Source organism: Syngnathoides biaculeatus, chromosome 7 (genome assembly GCF_019802595.1).
Source record: "Syngnathoides biaculeatus isolate LvHL_M chromosome 7, ASM1980259v1, whole genome shotgun sequence".
Taxonomy (NCBI): Eukaryota; Metazoa; Chordata; class Actinopteri; order Syngnathiformes; family Syngnathidae; genus Syngnathoides; species Syngnathoides biaculeatus.
The window spans coordinates 26,481,657-26,501,607 of NC_084646.1; the positions used below are offsets into that span (position 1 = coordinate 26,481,657).

At 40.1% G+C, this 19,951-nt stretch overlaps 2 protein-coding genes across 2 annotated transcripts; one reads left to right on the top strand and one right to left on the bottom strand.

Annotated features, from left to right (window-relative positions):
* Positions 1-1,941: 1,941 nt before the first annotated feature.
* fkbp2 (FKBP prolyl isomerase 2) lies at positions 1,942-5,810 on the bottom strand. The gene is made up of 3 exons (XM_061824146.1): positions 5,681-5,810; positions 4,122-4,554; positions 1,942-2,287 (listed from the first exon to the last, which is right to left on the bottom strand). The coding sequence occupies exons 1-2, from the start codon at positions 5,736-5,738 to the stop codon at positions 4,160-4,162; spliced, it is 453 nt and encodes a 150-aa protein (XP_061680130.1). The 5' UTR covers positions 5,739-5,810; the 3' UTR covers positions 1,942-2,287; positions 4,122-4,159.
* ncbp2 (nuclear cap binding protein subunit 2) lies at positions 4,853-19,286 on the top strand. Its single transcript, XM_061824145.1, has 5 exons — positions 4,853-5,273; positions 5,727-5,813; positions 13,858-13,952; positions 14,069-14,207; positions 18,930-19,286. The coding sequence occupies exons 1-5, from the start codon at positions 5,199-5,201 to the stop codon at positions 19,011-19,013; spliced, it is 480 nt and encodes a 159-aa protein (XP_061680129.1). The 5' UTR covers positions 4,853-5,198; the 3' UTR covers positions 19,014-19,286.
* Positions 19,287-19,951: the final 665 nt, after the last annotated feature.

Consider the following 19,951-nt stretch of genomic DNA (forward strand, 5'->3'; position numbering starts at 1 on the left):
TTTCTAATCATTTCTTCCACATTGCGCTATTTTTTTCAACATCATTTCCACTTTTTTCAAGTTTCACTGTTAGAGTAAAGTTGGACTCAAAAGAACATTCAGTTAAATCAAAGAAACATCAAACATGGCATTGAGGAAACGCTCGGTATACTTTCATGCCCTTTCTGAAAGTAGAATGTCAACATTAAAACATTTTTACAAAAAAAACCCCAAAAAATTAACTTACACGAGTGCGTTGTTGAAAGCCACATTCAACAAGCTTGTTTGTCAATATTGTGCACAAACTACCCCATTACCGCGGAGTAAATTAACGATCGATGGTGTAGCGGCGGAGAAAAGGAGTCGGAGTGTCGGACACAGGAACAAAACTTGTTTTATTGGCAGACATCAAAACACTACTCGCATAACGGGGGAACTCTGTGAACTCGTCACTCCGGAAGAGCAACAACAAAAACATTCCGTGCGGAACCCCGCACCCCAACTCGAAGTCCCGCGGGTGAATTATGTAAACACCACTCTGGTACCGGTTTATTGTTTTTTTGCTACAACTGTTCGGTTAAAAACAGTTATGAAAGGTTTTTTTTTTGCGATCCTTAGTGCGCATGCACTGCTAGTACCACTGCCTGAAGTTGATGCTTCACTATCTTGATATTTTAGAAACAGATTCATACCAACGGAAGATGAGAGTCTTCGCCAAATCAGCGTGTCTCCTGTTTTTTTGGTGCGACTCCAGTGCTTTGACGCCGATCTTTTCAAGCTGGTAACTCTGCTTGCACAGATAGCAGTAAAACACATGCCAATCTTTTGGATCTCGACGAACCCAGCTCCCAAACTCCTTACTTTGAACCCAAGCTTCTTGAAAAATGCACTTCCCCGTGATACAAGTCGGATCGATAAAAGAACTACGCTACATCGTAACAAAGACGAAGTGAAATGCCTACTCACGGAAACAAACAATGGAACATCGACAAGATGGCGACGAGATGTCAACACGGTGACTTCCGTTGACAATTTCCGGCTGATTTGGACGCCAGATGGATCGCTATTTTTTTTTTTACATAAAAGATGAATTTATTTTTTAGGGAGAATTTTGGCGGTAGAGGTCCTCCCTTTGATATTTTTTTCAATTTAAGGCCTTTTTAGGGGCTTCACCGGTTTTCGCGGATTTTAAGGACTTTTAGGAGCCCCTAAATGCACCTTCAAGAATTTAGGGGTTTTTAGGGACTTTTAGGGCCGCGTGCGAACCCTGCTTAGTGTTTATGTGCTGTTGGTGTAGCCATCTGTGTCAGCATTTTTACTGTATAACCATGTAACCCTTTGACCTGAGAATGCAATAAAAAAAGAGCAGACAGGGACTACCACTTTGGCAGTCTGAGGAAGTGCCCTCACACAGTGTGTCCTCTGTCTGCCCCTTGCAAGAAAACAATCTTAGTTGGTTTGAGTTCACTCTCGACAGTCCTCAGGCTTGTCTTAGCTGTTTTTCTAGGAACATCTCTGGATGACTGGACTTTTGGAATTAGTGGTCATGACTGGTCAACCGTCATCAACTAGTTTTGCTGAAATTGAAAATTTGGAAAACAACCGAAGCCACTCGGAAATACCATGTGGTATCACATAAGCTATCACAAATAAAGAGGTAAATTATAATAAATGTTGGGAAATAGCTGTACTCTACACCCTGAATAAGTTGCCAGCCAATTGCATCAACAGTCGCACACAAAATCTCACTTAGGGGCAATTCCAATTAAGGCATGTTTAGGGTATGTGGGAGGAAACCGGAGTGCCCAGAGAAAACCCACACAGGTAAGGGAGAACATACAAACTCCACACAGGCCGAGCCGGGATTTGAACTCCGGTGCTCAGAACTGTGAGGCCCAAGGTCTCCACTGTGCTGCCTATAAAAAGCGTTCCTTGCAATATATTTTACAAGCAGACATTTTTTTCTTTTGCAAAGGTATTTCTTTATTATCATTTTACAAATCAGGTCAACAAAAGCTGAAATGAACTGTTGCCCATTTTCCCAGTGGGTTGAATTATCTGGCCAACATATTAAAATTAAAAAAGAACAGACATAAACATGCCTGCTAATAACTGAAAAACAAAAAAGTGTATTTCAATGGAATCCTGCAGTGTTTTTAAGATGGCAGACCATCTTATTCCTGCAATCTTGGTCCAGTAAAAGAGAGCATATTATGCAGATGTAGTGACTCCGATGGCGGAAGAGAACCCATCCCAAATTTGTCATGTTGTCTACTTCACTTTTAGATGTCCTATCAGAGCAGGTCTCCTGGAAATCGAATGAGCAAACATTACATTTGTGAACTATCTGCTGCTTATTAGTACTTTGCATGGAATGGTTGCAGTCAGTCAGTTGTGGGGCACATATGTCCAGAAATTATACACGCAGTCTATAATGTCATGTTCTAGCCTTGTTTCTTGTTTACACACCCCCCCCCCAAAAAAAAAAAAAAAAAAACTACACAACACCATAGAATGACAAAAGATATGTTTGAAAACAAACTACAAATCCCATTTGAATGCATACCACCTTTGTCAGGGAGATGGCGGTTTAGTAATTGGGTATCAGTGAGTGGCCCATTGGCGTGGCTCCTGGGGCCAAGGCCCTTTGCTCTAAAACTGACTTGTTGAAATTCCTGCACTATCTTCTCACTGAAAGACACGGTTTGTCCAGTTGTTCCGGACATACATAGCCAGTCCAGTTGCATTGCCAGGATCACCACGGCTACCTATCCTGTCCTATTCTCTACTCATTGCATCACTAATCCTAATGTAGTTAAAGGAAGACTTTGTCGAAAGTAAACAGAATGGGACAACAAATTTAAAGTTAGTAGATGAGGGTTCAGTGATTCTTTTAATGCCAGAGTTATCCACAGATTTAACCAAGAAACATCTCTAAATTGGAAAAGTAGCATCGAAATTCCTCTTTTGCTTAGACAATTCAATGAGCCCGGCTGGAAAACTGACAGTCAATCAGCGTTTACCATGCAGTGCTTCCTGTTCTGACCCCCCATTGCTCATGGATGTGTTTCACCGAACACAGAACGTCCATTATCTGGCATTTTGTGGCTGATTTTTGTGAAAAACAATGACAAACAAAACAAAAAAATCATAATTTACAATGTTCAACCCTATGCGTTTGAGCCAGAATACACACAGGCGGAACTTGACGTATTGGAGGACTACAACAATCACATAACGTGGACCTCGGAGATGTTCCAGACAGTCTCGTTTTGAAAGACTGGTGTTCATTGTCTCTTTGTGACCAACTGCCAACTGTGGCAGAATGCCAGAGATGTTGTGAGTTTGAAAAGGTCGAAGAAAAATGGAGCGTATCGGAATAACCTTGGATCATGATCAACATGCCTGAATAACGTAGAAACTAGATAATTGATACAAAGCTGTTTGTTTGGATGAAGACGTGTTACATAGTGTATCAATTTACTTATGATCCATGACAGTTTGATGAAAGGACCACGTGTACATCCAGTGGAAAATCAGTGAGTATACATTTTTAACGGTCTTGGAATCCTATGTGAGCGATATGAATGCTATAGACTATGTCCAAAGTTTATCAAAAATGCAAGCTTATTTTCTGAGTATGGTGTAGGACTATGAAATTGTTTATTTATATCTGAAATATAAAATGCAAAAAAAAAAAAAAATCATGACTTCCCTAAAGTGATTACACATATATATCCATCCATCCATTTGTTGTTTATTCTTTATTTTCAATTTTTTTTCAATTAATGTCCAAAATATATGTAATAATAATATAACTTCGCATTGGATGGTTTATTGTCCATAAGCATTTTGGACAAAGTCTTCCTTTAAGCACTGCTTTATTAATACTCGTTACTTTTTCCCTCTATCTGTTCCCTCTAAAACCTGATTCTGACTGCAATTTCTTATAAAAATCCGTAAAATTACAAATAACAACACAGAGTATACAAAATTCCCATGTTGCACAGAAAAATTGTAATCACTTAAAAGCTATATCTTGGTTAAAGTTATGATTGTTATTCGATCACATATAGAATTAATGACACAGAGAGAAAATGGATATTAGTTAGTTTTAAGAGTAATTAGGTAGGTAGGCGTACCTGGATCCTTCGCAGGACCCTTGAGCTTCCCTCTTTCATCAAAGATCGGATCTCCTCTCGATGCTGAGCAGTTCCACCTCAAATATAAGTGTCGCTCCTCCGGGGATCTTAGGCGGCGCTCCTCGGTCTCCGTAGCCGAGCTCGGCGGGGATGACCAGCTTCCTCTTTTCTCCCTCGCACATGCCGAGCAGGCCCTGGTCCCAACCTTTAATCACTTGGCCGCTGCCCAGCGTGAAGGTGAAAGGTCTGCCGCGGGGGACGCTGCTGTCGAACTCGGTGCCGTCCTCCAGCTTGCCGGTGTAGTGCATGTTTAGCACGTCTCCATTGCGGGACTTCAAGGGGCAATTGTCCACTCGCTTCTTGATACCGATCTGCAGCTTCTTCTTCTCGGACGCGCAGACCAACATCGGGCTGAGGGACAGCGCTGTCATCGCTAACAAAAAACCCACCCGCATGGCTCAAAGGCTACCTGGGTTTTGTACCTTCTACAAGTTGCACAGTTGAGTCAGCTTATAAAACGCGTGCTATCAGTCGAGAAGGAAACGGAAGTGCTCTGTGTTTTGCCGTTTACTAACAGCGCCACCATTTGTAAAGGAATTCACCTGCAAATACTGCCTCCTGCTTGATAACGCCTGGGATATCCTCCGGCACTCTCGCAACCCTCGTGAGGATAAGCGGATTGGAAAATGGATGGGTTGAAATGCAGGGAATCAGGTTGTTTGGTTTTACGTCTTTTTGAAGCTTATTCCAGGGAAGTAAAACATAGAGCATGACGATATTCCCCCCATGCTTAGGAAACCGGCTACAGACAATAGCGCAGCATAACTTTTTGAGAACCGAGACTAACATAATAAATACTGTAAATACTAAATCAAATGAAAAACGGGAAGCAGCGTGGTAACAGAGCGTGTCTCCATAACTACGGTATTATAAGGGACGCCCCGGACGCTTCAAGTGTGGAAGTTGTTGCATACGGACGTCTTTAGCGGATGGACTAATCACAACTCGAAAACGCCATAGTTGCTCTAACTGCGACGCCAAGAAAACGTCGCCTCTCTTGTTGTTTGATAATTCACAATGTCGGTGAAATTGAATGCTTTAAATAGCGATTCTTACACCGATATCGGTGCATACAGAGACCAACATTTTAAGGTAAGACAAGGCGAAATAACCGACATGTTTACGTTACGGTTTAACGCCAATGTTTGCAAATTGTGGCGTTTAGCTTACATTTTCAACGAAGAAATGTTTTGGAACATTTGTGTTGCTTCGAGAAATCGATTGTTTAGGCCAGCTATTTAATGAAGCTGTTTTTTTTTAATTGCCGTTTCTCAGTTAAAGAAAATAATGGTTAACGAGGGGTCGCTTTTGTTTAGCCTAACGGAAGGTTTCGTAATTAGTTTTGGACTAAATTAACAAATATTCAAAACATTTCAAAATGTGGTAAGAAGAAACACTTGAATTGATACCTGTAAATTCTAAAATGATTAAATGATAACTTAGGTGTCATTAATTAAAACAACACATGGCGCGCACACACACACACACACCTCTTTTACCTGTTTGGTAACAATTGCTCACGTTTGTATGACTGCTTGTTTCCAGGGCAAGTGTCATTTACAAGAGAAGCTGCTGAAGGCAAGCCACACTTTATATGTGGGGAACCTTTCCTTCTACACTACAGAAGAGCAGGTAGGAGTTATTGCCAAAATGGATAGGTTTCCAATGACGTCACCACAGTCCTTAGACCAATCGGATAAATTAACGATATAAAAAAAATTTACATTTCACCTTTAGCTTTTGTTCTCTGACCTCTATGACGCACAAGATGCCGTAATTGGAAACCCGTTCATTGGGAATGGCAACATCAATTTTTTGTTTTTTGTTGGTAACTGAAGACAATTGGGGTTCAGAACAAAAGATGACTGAGACAAAACTTCAGAATTACATCTTTTATTTCTTAGTATTAACATCTAGATGTGTTAAACAACTCAGGAAAGCTTATTTGAAGGTACTCAATTTGCAAGTGAGCAAAACTATTGGAACATGACTTGGTGTTTCTAGTTGCTCGGGTGTTTGCATTTTAGCTTGATTGCTTAAATATTCGACCAGGCTCAGCAACCTTTTTGAGGCTGAGGGCTACTTCTTGAGCACCAATCGCATGAAGGGCTACGTGACCTGTTTGCGGCAAATTTCAGCCTCAGTTCATTACACCTATACAAAATATTTTTGTTTTAATTTATTGTAGTAAATGACATTACAGGTATTTTAATTCACGTAAGCAAGTCAGATTCAGTATTTAAAGCACATAAAATAGTAACAGTTTGTGCCGTATGGTATTTTGAGAACATACCTCACGGGCACCTTATATGGTCCTCGCAGGCTACCATTCGCCCGTGGGCACCACGTTGGTGACCCCTGTATTAGACAGTGCTTGTTTGTGGGTTTAGGTTTCACCTGAGAACCACATTTACTGTTTTGCAAACAAAAAAGATCAGAGACCAGTCTATGGCTGAAAAGCAAACCATTTTTTGAGCAAAGAGGGAAAATTAATCAGAGCATTGGGAATACAATACAACAGTTTGGAATCTCCTGTAAAAGAGAAACTACTGGTCCACTGAACAACAAACATTGAAAAGATCAGCCGAGGGTATCAACGGCAGTTGATGACGCCAACATTGAGAGTTGTCAAGAAACACCAAAAGACAAAAGTTAGTGACATCGTTGCCAACCTCCACAAGGCAGGGAATAACGGTATCTTAAATTATTCAAAGAAGACTTTGAGAGAAGAAATGTACAGGCCATACAACAAGATGCAAATCACTCATCAGCAAAAATAATCAAGAGACCAGGTTGGATTTAGCCAAGAATGGCAGAGGTGAGCCACAGAAATTTAGGAACAATGTTTTATGGACTGATTACTAAATTAACTCATTCACTGTCAGCCCACCTCATTAACATGCATATTTGACTTCTAAAGCCATCAATTGTATTGATTAACGTCTACCAGTGATTAAAAGGCCAAAGTATGAAGAATGAAAGGATCTGCTTATGATAAAAAAACACAAGCCCATCTGTGAAGCATGGGCTTGTGTGGGTAATGTCATGGCTTGGGTTTGCATGGCTGCTTCTGGAACGGGCTCACTCATCTTGATTGCTGATGTAAGTCACGATGGTTGTGCCAGAAATGAATTCTGAAGTCTACAAAATCTTTTTTGGTGCAATGTACAGAAAAATGAATCCAAACTATTAGGGCTTCATCTTGCAACAAGCAATGACCCAAAACACAGTGCCAACACAACAAAGGACTTCAACAGTGTGGAAAAGTGGGAGGTCTTAGACTGGCCAAGTCAGTCCCGGGATCATAATCAAATTGTGTGCATTTTACCTCCCTAAAAGGAGATTAAAGGGAGAAATCCCTAGAAACAAAGAAAAATTGAATGAACCTGCAGTAAAGTCCTTGAAAAGCATTTCAAATGAAGAATGGAAGAGTCTGGTGAAGTCAGTGGGTCTCAGGCTTAATGCGGTTATTGCACTTAAGTGTTATACGAACATATAGAAAATGTTATTCACTTTAAAGCTTAACTGACATCCCCATATACATTTTAAAATTGATATTATGAAAACTACACATGATTTACTTCAATTTTGATACGAAAGCAAAAAAAATGAGCAGAGTGTCATTCATGCGCAAAGTTGCTGAAGTCTCACTCGACGTTCCAGTGGTAGCCATATTGCCTGCTATGTCATTTGCAGATGTCACACGGGGACACTTAGGCACCTGCTATGGCAGATGAACAATAGAGATTTTGGGATTTTTCTGACACCCCTTTTGAGACTGAAGCTCTTTTTTTGAAGAAGAGAACATCTCAGAAGCAAGTGAAGTGACCAGGGCCGTATTACTTGATTGTTTTAGCCATATTAGATGATATGCGGATCACTTCTAACTGACAACAGACTCCCTGACAGACAAGGAACTCGATCAAATATTCCAAATGATTTGTGTATGTAGCGTACTCAGGAGGACACAGTACTCAGGAAGTAACTAGTGCCCAGACACCGGTGGAGGGGGGAGCTCCTTTCTCCTCTCCGCACATGGCCAAAAAACCCCTACCCGCCCAATCCACCTCTGCGTCGAGGCTAACACCAAGCCGTCCGCCGGCGGATGACGACAGCGCAGGGCCGGCGTACTCTATCACATTCTGAGATAAAAGATTATGTTGTCGGACACGAACGGAGCTTTTTACCAGTGCTGCTTTCTGCGAAGTTGTTCAAATTTGGTGAGTAAACGTCTAGTTAGCTAGTTAGCTCATGTTACATGCTACTAAACTGTCTGTAATTCTATTTTATTGTTTTGTGGTTTATTGTGTGATTAAATTGTCTTTCACTCAATACACGCAATTTTTTACATGTTGCCAGTTTGACCAAGGGGATTTATTCTAAATTCACACATAACATATCAGTCACTCACGTTTGGAAAATTTACAGGTGTGGTCAGTCATGCCCGCAGATATAAAGTTACGGGTGTGATTACGGATGGAATCTCAAGACCTTAAAATAACTTGAGTTGTTATACCTGAGTCTGTAGTTATATAATACCATCATCATAATTTGACACTGCACTGAGACAGACATTTTTAAAGAGGTAAATAGACATTCAGTTTCAAAACTAAGTATTCATGTAATCAAATCATTTTATTTCATCATGATGCATTGTTATAATCTAGCGTAATTTACGGCTGGATCTATTGTCTATCCATTGATGAAAGCTAGCAGTAGATGATCTATATCTTCCTGAACCATGTAGAGGGGAAAGGTTTTCAACTTCAAGATAACACGGTACCAGAGGGGAAAATAACTTCGCATTTAGACATATAGATAGACTAGTCTAACGTTAGAACTTAGATCAAGTCAAAGTAAATCACAATCTCATAATTATTGTAGTTAGATACTGAAACATTACCTGTGTTATATCCCAGAATGTTTTCAGTGTAACTGAATTTCCTTTGACAAAACTCATGATGTTGACTTTCGACATACGTAAAGAAGCTCGGAACATGTGCTTTTGGGATAACATCCCAACATGCTCAGTACTGTTAATTTGCATTTACTGTATCTGGGTGAATACTGATTATTTAGGATCAGGCTTCTTTTGTTACCAACGTTTATGAAATAAACATGTAAATTAATGTCAAGACCAACGTTCCCTGTAATTTTTGACGTGTCTGAGCAAACAGACGAAACCAGTGAGTGTCCACTTTGGCCACTGTGAGCAACATCAGACGTATGCACTGTGGTCAGATCAGTGTCATCCATTGAAGTTAAATGGCTCATTCCAAGATTCAGATTACAGCATTTACATTCCCATCAGAATATTTTTAAGAACAATTTTATCTTTTTCCAAACTTACAATGAAAATGTCAACAAACAAAAAAATACATTCGCTAACTAAACCGAGGCAATTATGAACTGTAAATTTGAAAGGTGGCTTGCAACTTTTTCTTATTTTTTTTTTTTTTAAACCCACAATGATATCCCTGTCTATTTTTCTTGGTGTAAAACTCATTGATGAAAATCCTCCAGATTTTCCCGGAATTCCGGATTTTTTTAATTTTCATAAAAATCGCTCCGGAAAATTGAGGAAAAATTGCCTAAAATTAATCTGGATATTAGTTGAGCATTGCGTTTGAGTTTGTTCTTTTGCTTTCACGAGCATAGCCATGTTGAGGCAATAACACTAGTAACAGTAACGCCCCTCCCCTCGCATTCTCTCAAGACGTCGCTTATTTTGTGTGGTGTAGACATTAATTTACATGTTTATTTCATAAACGCTGTTAACTAAACAAGACTGGTCCAAAACAACCGGTATTCATCCGGAAACAGGAAATGCAAGTTAACCGTACGGAGCATGTAAAAAAGCGCGTGTTCAGAACTGCTTCACGTAATGCGAGCGCGTTTATGTCGAAAGCCATCAACATCATGAGCCATGTCAAAGGAAATTCAGTTACACCATGGGTGCTCATTGCGTCGATTGTGAGGCAGTGTGACTGCATGCCCTGTCCACAAAAAGACGTTAGATTATCATCCACCTCGTCGCCTGATTCAGGTGTGGCCAATTGTCAGGTTCACCAATCAGACATTCATTAAACAGGACAAAAAAGGAAGCAAAGACACCAGTTCAAGTCTCGCGAGGAGAGAGGAGAGGAACTGTCTCGTACAATTCACCCCTGCACTCTCTGATTATCCTCTCCTCAGCACCTCTCTTTATTTAGTTTTAAGACACCCCTTATTTACGTGGATGTTACAAAAAGGAGACGGCAAGCAAAACAGATGGAAACAAAGTGTACATATTTGTTCATGTGCGTGTGCATGTGTGGAAGATTGCTGAATACATGTGGTCATCATTTCTTTAACAGGCAGCGGTTCTAACAGTTCTGATGATTAGACGTTTTTGTTCTTGCTATCTCCTGCTAGGAGGCTGCCATGTTATCTAGAGCAGACCAAAGAATTTCTTTATGGGAAGCAGATGTATGATAATTATAATCACAATTATTCCTACAGTTCCCCCCCCCGTTTATCCGACATTTACTACCATGTTACCATGTTTTCTAGAGCAGCGCAAAGCATTCTTCATTGCAGGCAGCGCAAAGCATTCTTCATTGCAGCCAGAGCAGTAACTGAATTGGAGCAGAGCAAAGCATTTCTTTATTGCAGGCAGAAGCAGTTACTTAATTCTATTTACAATTATTTCTACATTATCCTCCCGTTTAACCTACATTTGCTCTAATCTTCACATCATCTAATAGATCACCCTTTCGGCTTTATTCTACATAGTTACACTCTGAGGAAAATATAGCACTAATTACTTGTAGTCTTCTGGATCAGAGAACAGGTCTAGAAGAGAAGTCACAACGTCATCTTCGTGGTCAACAATATCACTGTCATTACCCTGTTGTGCCAATAGTGGATATATTTCTGCCAATTTTGAATTTGTCGGGGAGTAGTAGAGTAGTGGTTATAAGTTGGTTAAGTGATGCCTTTATGCAGGGAATACAACAACATCCACACAATGCAAGAATAGATGCAAACAGCTATAGAAACTAGGACCAGTTGTTAGATTAGCCACCCCCAAACCACTACTTTACACCAGAGTGCTCCTTCATCTTGTGATTCAGGGTGCGGAGGCCTTGAATGGCCCTTGTGAGTGACCCATCAGGTGCTGTGATATTTGGAATAAACAGCACTGGTCACCGAACATTGAGCAGTCGCCACCCTTCTCGGCCAGGAGCATGTCGACCGCTATGCAGTTCTGGAACGTCATGAGTGAGGTTGCAGCTGGTTGTTCCCTTATGGCAATAAAGCTTGCTTCCGTATAGTTACCCAGTTTCTGTACATTGTAATGTATATAGATTATTCTGTCAACATTTTTATTCAGAGTTATCCATAACAAGATGGATTCCCATCCTGCAGCAATCTCGTTAACCAACTTGTACTTATCTGGTACGCTGTTGGGATGCCATTTGCATCAATGTATGTCGGATCTCCATCTTTCCAAGAGGACCTTCACCTTCGGGAGAACCCAAGGGGAGGTCCAAAGATGGATGCGGCCAATTGTATATCCTCTGCTTTTGATGGAAACACAGTCACAGATAAGAGCAGTAATACCACTCCACACGTTCCTGCTGCATTTATCAGTGTGCCATACAACTTTTGACCAACACACCACCACCACACATCGCTGCATGGGAGCAGTGGGGCAGTTTGCAGATGGATATCATGACACCATCTTTTGCTGAGAATTCCCACCTTAAAATCTGTCCCTGTAAGGCTAACACTGGAGAAATTAGCCAATGCAACATTAGTAAAGGGTTGGCACGCGGCCCTAAAAGTCCCTAAAAACCCCTACATTTTCATTTAGGGGCTCATAAAAGTCCTTAAAATCCGCGAAAACCAGTCTAGGCCCTAAAAAGGCCTTAAATTTAAAAAAAATATCAAAGGGAGGACCTCTACCGCCAAAATTCTCCCTAAAAAATAAATTAATCTTTTATGTTAAAAGAAAAAGCTATCCGTCTGGCGTCCAAATCAGCCGGAAATTGTCAACGGAAGTCACCGTGTTGACAACTAGTCGCCATCTTGTCTATATTCCATTGTTTGTTTCCGTGAGTAGGCATTTCACTTCGTCTTCATTACGACGTAGCGTAGTTCTTTCATCGATCCAACTTGTATCACGGAGAAGTGCATTTTTCAAGAAACTTGGGTTGAAAGTGAGGAGTTTGGGAGCTGGGTTCGTCGAGATCCAAAATATCGGCACGTGTTTTACTGCCATCTGTGCAAGCAAAGTTACCAGCTTGAAAAGATGGGCGTCAAAGCGCTAGAATCGCACCGGAAAAACAGGAGACACGCTGATTTGGCGAAGACTCTCTCATCTTCCGTTGGTATGAATCTGTTTCTAAAATATCAAAATAGTGAAGCATCAACTTCAGGCAGTGGTACTAGCAGTGCATGCGGACTAAGGATGGCAAAAAAAACCGCTTACTTTCATAACCATTTTTAACCAAACAGTTGTAGCAAAAAAAAAAAAAACGATAAACCGGTACCATAGTGGTGTTTACATAATTCACCCGCGGGACCTCGAGTTGGGGTGCGGGGTTCCGCATGGACTGTTTTTGTTGTTGCTCTTCCGGAGTGACGAGTTCACAGAGTTCCCCCCGTTATGCGAGTAGTGTTTTGATGTCTGCCAATAAAACAAGTTTTGTTCCTTTGTCCGACACTCTGACTCCTTTTCTGCGGCGCTACACCATCGATCGTTAATTTAACAAATTTCACGTGCATCATTTTTCGTGCTCGACTGTGCAGATCTGCGAGTGTGATGGCGCGCGGGCGCGCGCGCCAAATCACAATGACTGACATATGCTATGAACTGTGAGACAAATTAGTCCCCCACAACTATTATTTTATTTTTTAATAGCTCTATACACACCTACCTGTCATTTGGAACACACAAAGCTCTCGTCCCTTGCACCCGTGCAATTCATTTTTCACGACAAACCAGGTGTTTTGGAAAAGTGTGAATCCATCCTCCCGAGTGTTTGCGCAAAATCCAGCAACATGACAATCCGGCATTTTGGCAAACACGCTGTAAAAAACAAGTAATTTTTCGCTGGTACAATAGTTATAAACACTTGACCCCACTACTGTAAAAAAAATTGTCACTTCCTGGTTCTTCTCAGAAACAAATGCCTTCAGAGGATTTTCATGGCTGGAGATGCAAAAATCCATATACAACATCATGACTTGTGGTGGAAAAACGGCTGGGTCCATTCCAGCTGCCTTTTTTCTTTTTTTCCCCATTAGAAACGTACTAAAAATCATACTTTACGTGTCAGTAGACCTTTAAGTAAATTTAATAAGGCTGTTCCAATACTTTTTGGTGACTTGAAAAGTGGGTGGCTTCAACAGAATGTGCTCCTTCCTGAGTTGCTTTACACACCTCTATTTGAAATAGAAGCTGGAATTGTGAGCTTTTGTCTCATATTCACCTTTTTTATCTGAAACCCAAATGTTTTCAGGATGGAACAAAAACAGAGGAATTGACTGTGACGTCTCAATACTTTTAAAGGAGGCTGGGTGTTCAGAAATGATTCATTGGTCCAGTTAAAAGAGAACATAGTAGTGTTGGTGTTCCATTTTTCCAAGTAACATGTAAAAATGTACGTGTCTTTTCTCTTCTGAGCAGGTTCACGAGCTCTTTTCGAAGAGTGGAGATGTAAAGAGGATCATCATCGGTCTTGATAAAGTAAAAAAGACTGCTTGTGGCTTCTGCTTCGTCGAGTATCCTTTATCCCAGTTCGGTTTAATTACATGACCAGATGGATCTAACTGAAGTATTGTCACTCACACGGAATGTCTGAAGAGTATACAAAAGAACTTAACCCTTGCTTGTACAGATACTATACAAGGGCAGATGCAGAACATGCAATGCGCTTCATAAATGGCACACGTCTTGATGACCGCATGATCAGGACAGACTGGGACACTGGCTTTAAAGAGGGAAGACAATATGGTCGTGGCAAGTCTGGAGGACAAGTAAGTGACTTGGTACTCTGACTACCTCTGCCAGTATACTATTCTGTGTAGGGGTTTATGCTATAAATGTACACTGGGGACGGAAAGTATTCAGACCCCCTTAAATTTTTAAGTTTGTTGCAGCCATTTGCTAAAATCATTTGTTTATTTTTTTCCCTTTGTTAATGTAAAAACAGGACCCTATATTGACAAAAACAAACAATTGTTTTTTTTTTTTTCAGATTTATTAAAAATAAAATACCTGAAATATCACAGCCATATGTATTCAGAGCCTTTGCTGTGACAAATGTATTTAACTCAGGTGCTGTCCATTTGTTCTGTTAATTCTTGAGATGGTTCTGAGGTCCTCAATAGCTCATGGACACAATTGTGGCATTGCCCAAATGTGGCCAAAATTACAAAAAAAAAGTGCTGGATTTAAGTTTCCTAAGAGCACAGTGGCCTCCATTATCCTTAAATGGAAGATGTTTGGAATGGCCAGAACCCTTCCTAGAGGTGGCTGTCCAGCTAACCTGAGCAATGGGTGGAGATGAGCCTTGGTGAGAGAGGTAAAGAAGAATCCAAAGATCACGGGAGATGGGAGAAAGTTCTAGAAAGTCAACAATCACTTGCAGCCCTCCACCAGTTGCTGCTGCTGCCAACTCTGAGCCAACTGAACCCTCTCCTCAATACAAGACACACGATGGCCTGAATGCCATTTGCTTGAAAAAAATAAATAAGTAAATAAATAAAACCACCTGAAGGACTCTAAGATGGCGAGATTCTCTGCTCTGGTGACAGAATTTTTTGGCCTTAATTGTAAGCGTCACCTGTCCAATCCAGTCCCAACAGTGAAGTGTGGTGGTGGCAGCATCATGCTGTGGCATTATTTTTCAGCTGCAGGAACAGGATGCCTGGTTACAAACAAGAGAAAGATTAATACGCCCAAGAACAGGAATATCCTTAACAAAAACTTTCTCCAGCGTGCTCAGGACCTCAGACTCTGCTGAAGGTTAATTTATTTTTTAAGACAATGACTCTGCCTTAGCTCTCAGCTAAAATAACCCTAAGGAATGGATTCAGAACACCCCCATAACTGTTCTTGAATGGCCCAGCTAGAGCCCTGACTTAAACCTAATTGAGCATCTCTGTTTCTCACCCTGACAAAACTGGGAGGAGGAGGAATGCCAGAGAATCCCCAAATTCAGGTGTGGAAAATGTATCCTTTCTAAACAGACTCATGGCTGAATTAGGCCACAAGGGTGCTTCTGCTAAATAATGAGCCAAAGGGTGTTATTTCAGTTTTTCTTTTTAATAAATGTGCAAATATTTCAACAGTTCTGTTTTTTTCTGTCAATATGGGGTTTTGTGTGTACATTGTGGGGTAAAAAAAAGAAGAATTTGAATGATTTTCGCGAATGGTTGCAATATAACAAAGTTTAGAGTTGTCTGAATACCATCTGCACCCACTGTATGATTTTTTTGGGGTAAATTGTAAGAATATCTATCAAACCCAAAAAGTTGTACAATGGGAATTTAGGAAAAAGATAAACACATCAAAATCTGGACTTTCGGACAGAATGCACCATCGGGATGGAACAGTGTGTCCAAATACAATTTCCGTTTCTCACTTAACTTATTGATGGTCTTAGTTCCCCAATTGACCCCTCCGTACAGGGCACTTAACCACGCCTCCTGAAGTGACGTCACGCCGCGTGCGCTAACGTCAGACAAACAATTAACAAAAATGGCGGCGCAGCAAGAAAAGAATAGAGCGAAACTGTCCGATTTACCGGCTGATTTCTCACTCGCATTCTTAGCTAACAGTGATATATCCTTGAAAAGCAGACAGCAGGGCTTCAAGTATTTCAGCGAGGGGTATTTCAATGGTATTTACATGCATATCGACGGAGAAACCATTGATATTACCGCTAGATCTTTCCGGAGTCAGAGGAAGACCGAGAAGCCACATAATATATTATAACCCCAAGACGAATTCGTCATTGACAGTTTCCTATTTTCGTGTTGCATATCACACTTGTGTGCAGAATCTGTATGTGTATCTGTATAGCAGTTTGTGAACCGCCGTATGAAGGAAAAGAAGGCGAGGCTTGATTTACGAGTTGTTTCTCTCGTTTTCTTTGTGTAACGTTATGCGCTCCCTCAATAATTATTCTTGAATTAGTGCCGAACCTACATAAGTCCCGACCGAGTACGACAATCACTACTTTAGTGTCCTTAAACATCCTTCCTTCAGTCTTGGTGTCTCTGTGCACGTCGAAGGCTTTTAGGACTGCTAGCCCGGTTTAGCTTAGCTCACCGCCAACAAAGAGACACGTTTGTGCAGTCAGATCATCGCAAAATATCGCTCAACACAGATCAAGTGTGTCAATCATTCACACGTAGCTATATTATGCAAGCGAAGAACTGCTAATTCATTTATATGAAACATGTATTGAAAATCAAATATAGGGCTTACCTTCGTGCAAACATATCTGTTCCGGTTGATTTTTAGATGGATTCAGTTGATCATACGATCTTCCACAAAGTTTGATCCATCGAAGACATTTTTCGTACTTGGTCTTCTGTTCTGGTTGATATGAGATGGATTCAGTTGATGATGCGGTCTTCCACAAAGTTTGATCCATCGAATACATTTTTCGTACTGGGTCTTCGGTTTTAGAAAGGGTACGAATTGAACTCCACCAACTAGCCTTTCAGGATACCTGTCGTCACATCTCTTAACCATATCTATTGTTAAAGAACCCAAATACGCGATAAAACGCTAACAAAAGCTATACTGGACCATGCAACATTGTCTGAGGGAACTGCGGGTGCAAAAAAAGGGGCGTGGTTTATGCAGATCTCTGGCCTCTGATTGGTCAGCGACGCGGATGACGCAATTTCAACGGAGGGGTCAATTGGCTGCTATTGTTAACTGACATTATGGCGCAATTTAGGCAGAGAATGAGAGTGACGAATTTCCCTGTCGCGAATATAATGTATGTTGAGATATAATTCCAAAAGACCTAACTCTTGCGGCACCATGGCAGCCATGTTCAATGTGGGGCACTGACTTGGTGGCCTTGTTATGATGGTTATTTATATTTATATATATATATATATATATATATATATATATATATATAGAGAGAGAGAGAGAGAGAGAGAGAGAGAGGGGTCAGAAGAGGAATATAAAAAAAAAAAAAACCTGTAAAGTCTGAAAGTTCCTATTTTTGGTGGTGTTGCAGGTTTTCTTTCTTTTTTTTAGCCTTTGGCAGCTATGAAGCCCCAGACACGTTCTTCCTCACGATGTAGTTTGTGCCCACAACCTACCAATTTGTGTGCACAAACTACTAATTCATATACAGAAACTATTATTTTCTGCACATGATCATGACAGAATGATTCCACAGTTAAATTTCATAGAATACACATTCAGGGCTGACAATTTAAACAATTTCAAGATATTTCGTTAACATAATTTGGGTTTCCAGATTGTACAATAAAATTAGAATACTGTGAAGAAACTAAACCAAATTTTGCATGCCATAAATGTTTGGGGGTTGTGAATCCAGCACCTATTTTTTCCTTTTCATATCCTAATTTTCCTTTGTAACTAGAGGGAATATTTTTCCGAGGAGGCGTTTTGAAACATGAATGTTTTGTTACTCGAGATGTTGGTAAGTAGAGGTACCACTGTAGTTTGAGTTTTAAAATGAGATTAATTCTTTCGAAAACATTAGAACAACTTTGAGGTCAAACAGCAAATTGAATGGATGAATGGATTACTTACAGGTAAAGTGTCATTTTATTTAAGACCTCTTCATTATTCACAGTTGGAGTTCGTTATACGATTGAAAAGATTTTATAATGACATTACTACCTAATGTCAGTCCAGTAAAAACCTGGGGGTTAAAGACATTTTTTTATTGAACATAGAAAAAATACAAAAAACATTTTGCCATGTTTTTTGTTAAAATAATTGTTCCATGTCCAAACTGTAGTCCCTGTAACAGCACAGGGCCAGCTAAATTATAAGTAATTGACATCCTAGTGTAATACGTTAACCACTTCTAATGTAAAGCTCTAACTTCAATGACATCGGTGTAATGCAAACAGGAGTCGTCACAGTTGTTCTTCACGAACGTCAGTTTATTTTATTTTATTTTTTTATTTCATCAGAAGTGTGAAATGAAGTTATTTAGTGGAAAACAGGACAGTAATCAGCCATCCATGACGGTTGTTACATTCCAAACCACCCCTACAGTAATTCCATCCATTTTCCGGACTGCTTATCCTCAATAGGGTCACAGGCGGCTTGGAGCCATCACAACTGACTTTAGGCAAGAGGTGGAGTACACCCTGAACTGGTGACCACCCAATCACTGCCCTGCAAAAAGTGAAATCCACAACTAGAAATAATTTAAGGCACTTAATTTTTTCAAAGGTCTCTAGACACACTTTGAAAACATTACAATCTCAACATACATATTGAGAGATCAAAAGCAATCTGAAAAATATTATACAAACTATAAAACAGTACAGTGACAACTGCAATAAAAATTGTGATATAGCGCGACCCTCAAGTGTGAAACAGGATAGCTAGGGATTACTGTACATGCATTTATAGATTACATGTAACAAATGATCTGCAATTAAGTTAACCAAAATGTAAAAATTGAATGAACTAAAAGTGTTTTCTTTAAGTTTAAGTGATTCTTTTGGGATGTTTCTCTGTAGGTCAGGGATGAGTACAGGCAGGACTACGACCCAGCCAGAGGCGGCTATGGAAAGTTGGCTCAGCAGCATAGAGGGCCACAATAGCTTTGTTGTATTGTGTGTTGATGCTTTGTGGATCAGTCTTCCCCACCCCCCAAAAAAAAACAAACAAAAAAAAACACAAGTCACCACCTTGAAGGAAACATTATTTCTGATATAGAAGAAAAAGAGCTGGAATGATCATAAGCCCTTGTTAGCCTCATTATACAGTATTGCCTGCTGGAGGAACACAAAGGAAGCATGCTTTTATTTAATTTTCCCCCAGCAATTTATCTAAATGGAAACATCCCAAATTGTGTTAAGAGTTCTTTTTTTTTTTTTTTTTTTTTTAAATAAAGCTATACATTTCTACCTCTGCCAATGCTCTTTCATTGATTGTGTGTGTGTTTGGTTGTTCGTCCGTAGGAATGACTAAAATCAAGTGACAGAAGCTCATTATTTTGAAGCCAAGTGGAGAAGACATGATCTTTTAACAGAACATTTAATTTCTTTCAGTGGTGATGTCATTAAAATCACTATTTTTTTCTTTAGTTAATTTGATCCAATTAGATTATGCAGATATACGGTTCCCTTCAAAAGTATTAAAATGGCTGGGTCAGTTCATTTGTTTTTGTTGTATACTGAAGACATTTGGGTTTCAGCTCAAAAGATGAATGAGACAAAAGTTCAGACTTCCAGCTTTAATTTCATGCTGTTTAGATCTTTGTCATCACCTGTTTAACCTGCTGCCCTCTGGCAGGCGCTACAGGTTCACAAAACATGGACAACCAGATTCAGATTTTTTTCCCCAGACCCATCACTTCCTTGAACTCAAAACCACTGAACATAACAGTACTGTAATGTCATGCAACTGCACTTTTGTGTGCTTTCCTTGGTTTTAATAATCTACCAAATCCTGGACAGAGAGTGTAAGCCTGGAAAAACACACTATGTGCATATATTTATTTATTTATTTATTTTAGCAACAACTGCCTTGATGTATT

Bases quoted from the DNA above. Each gene is read 5' to 3' on its own strand.
- ncbp2 (XM_061824145.1), top strand. From the start codon at position 5,199: ATGTCGGTGAAATTGAATGCTTTAAATAGCGATTCTTACACCGATATC. The intron at 5,274-5,726 runs GTAAGACAAGGC...GCTTGTTTCCAG, and splicing joins ACAGAGACCAACATTTTAAG to GGCAAGTGTCATTTACAAGA. The intron at 13,953-14,068 runs GTATCCTTTATC...TTGCTTGTACAG, and splicing joins TGTGGCTTCTGCTTCGTCGA to ATACTATACAAGGGCAGATG.
- fkbp2 (XM_061824146.1), bottom strand. From the start codon at position 5,738: ATGACACTTGCCCTGGAAACAAGCAGTCATACAAACGTGAGCAATTGT. The intron at 4,555-5,680 runs GTAAAAGAGGTG...GTTTTTTGTTAG, and splicing joins GAGCAATTGTTACCAAACAG to CGATGACAGCGCTGTCCCTC.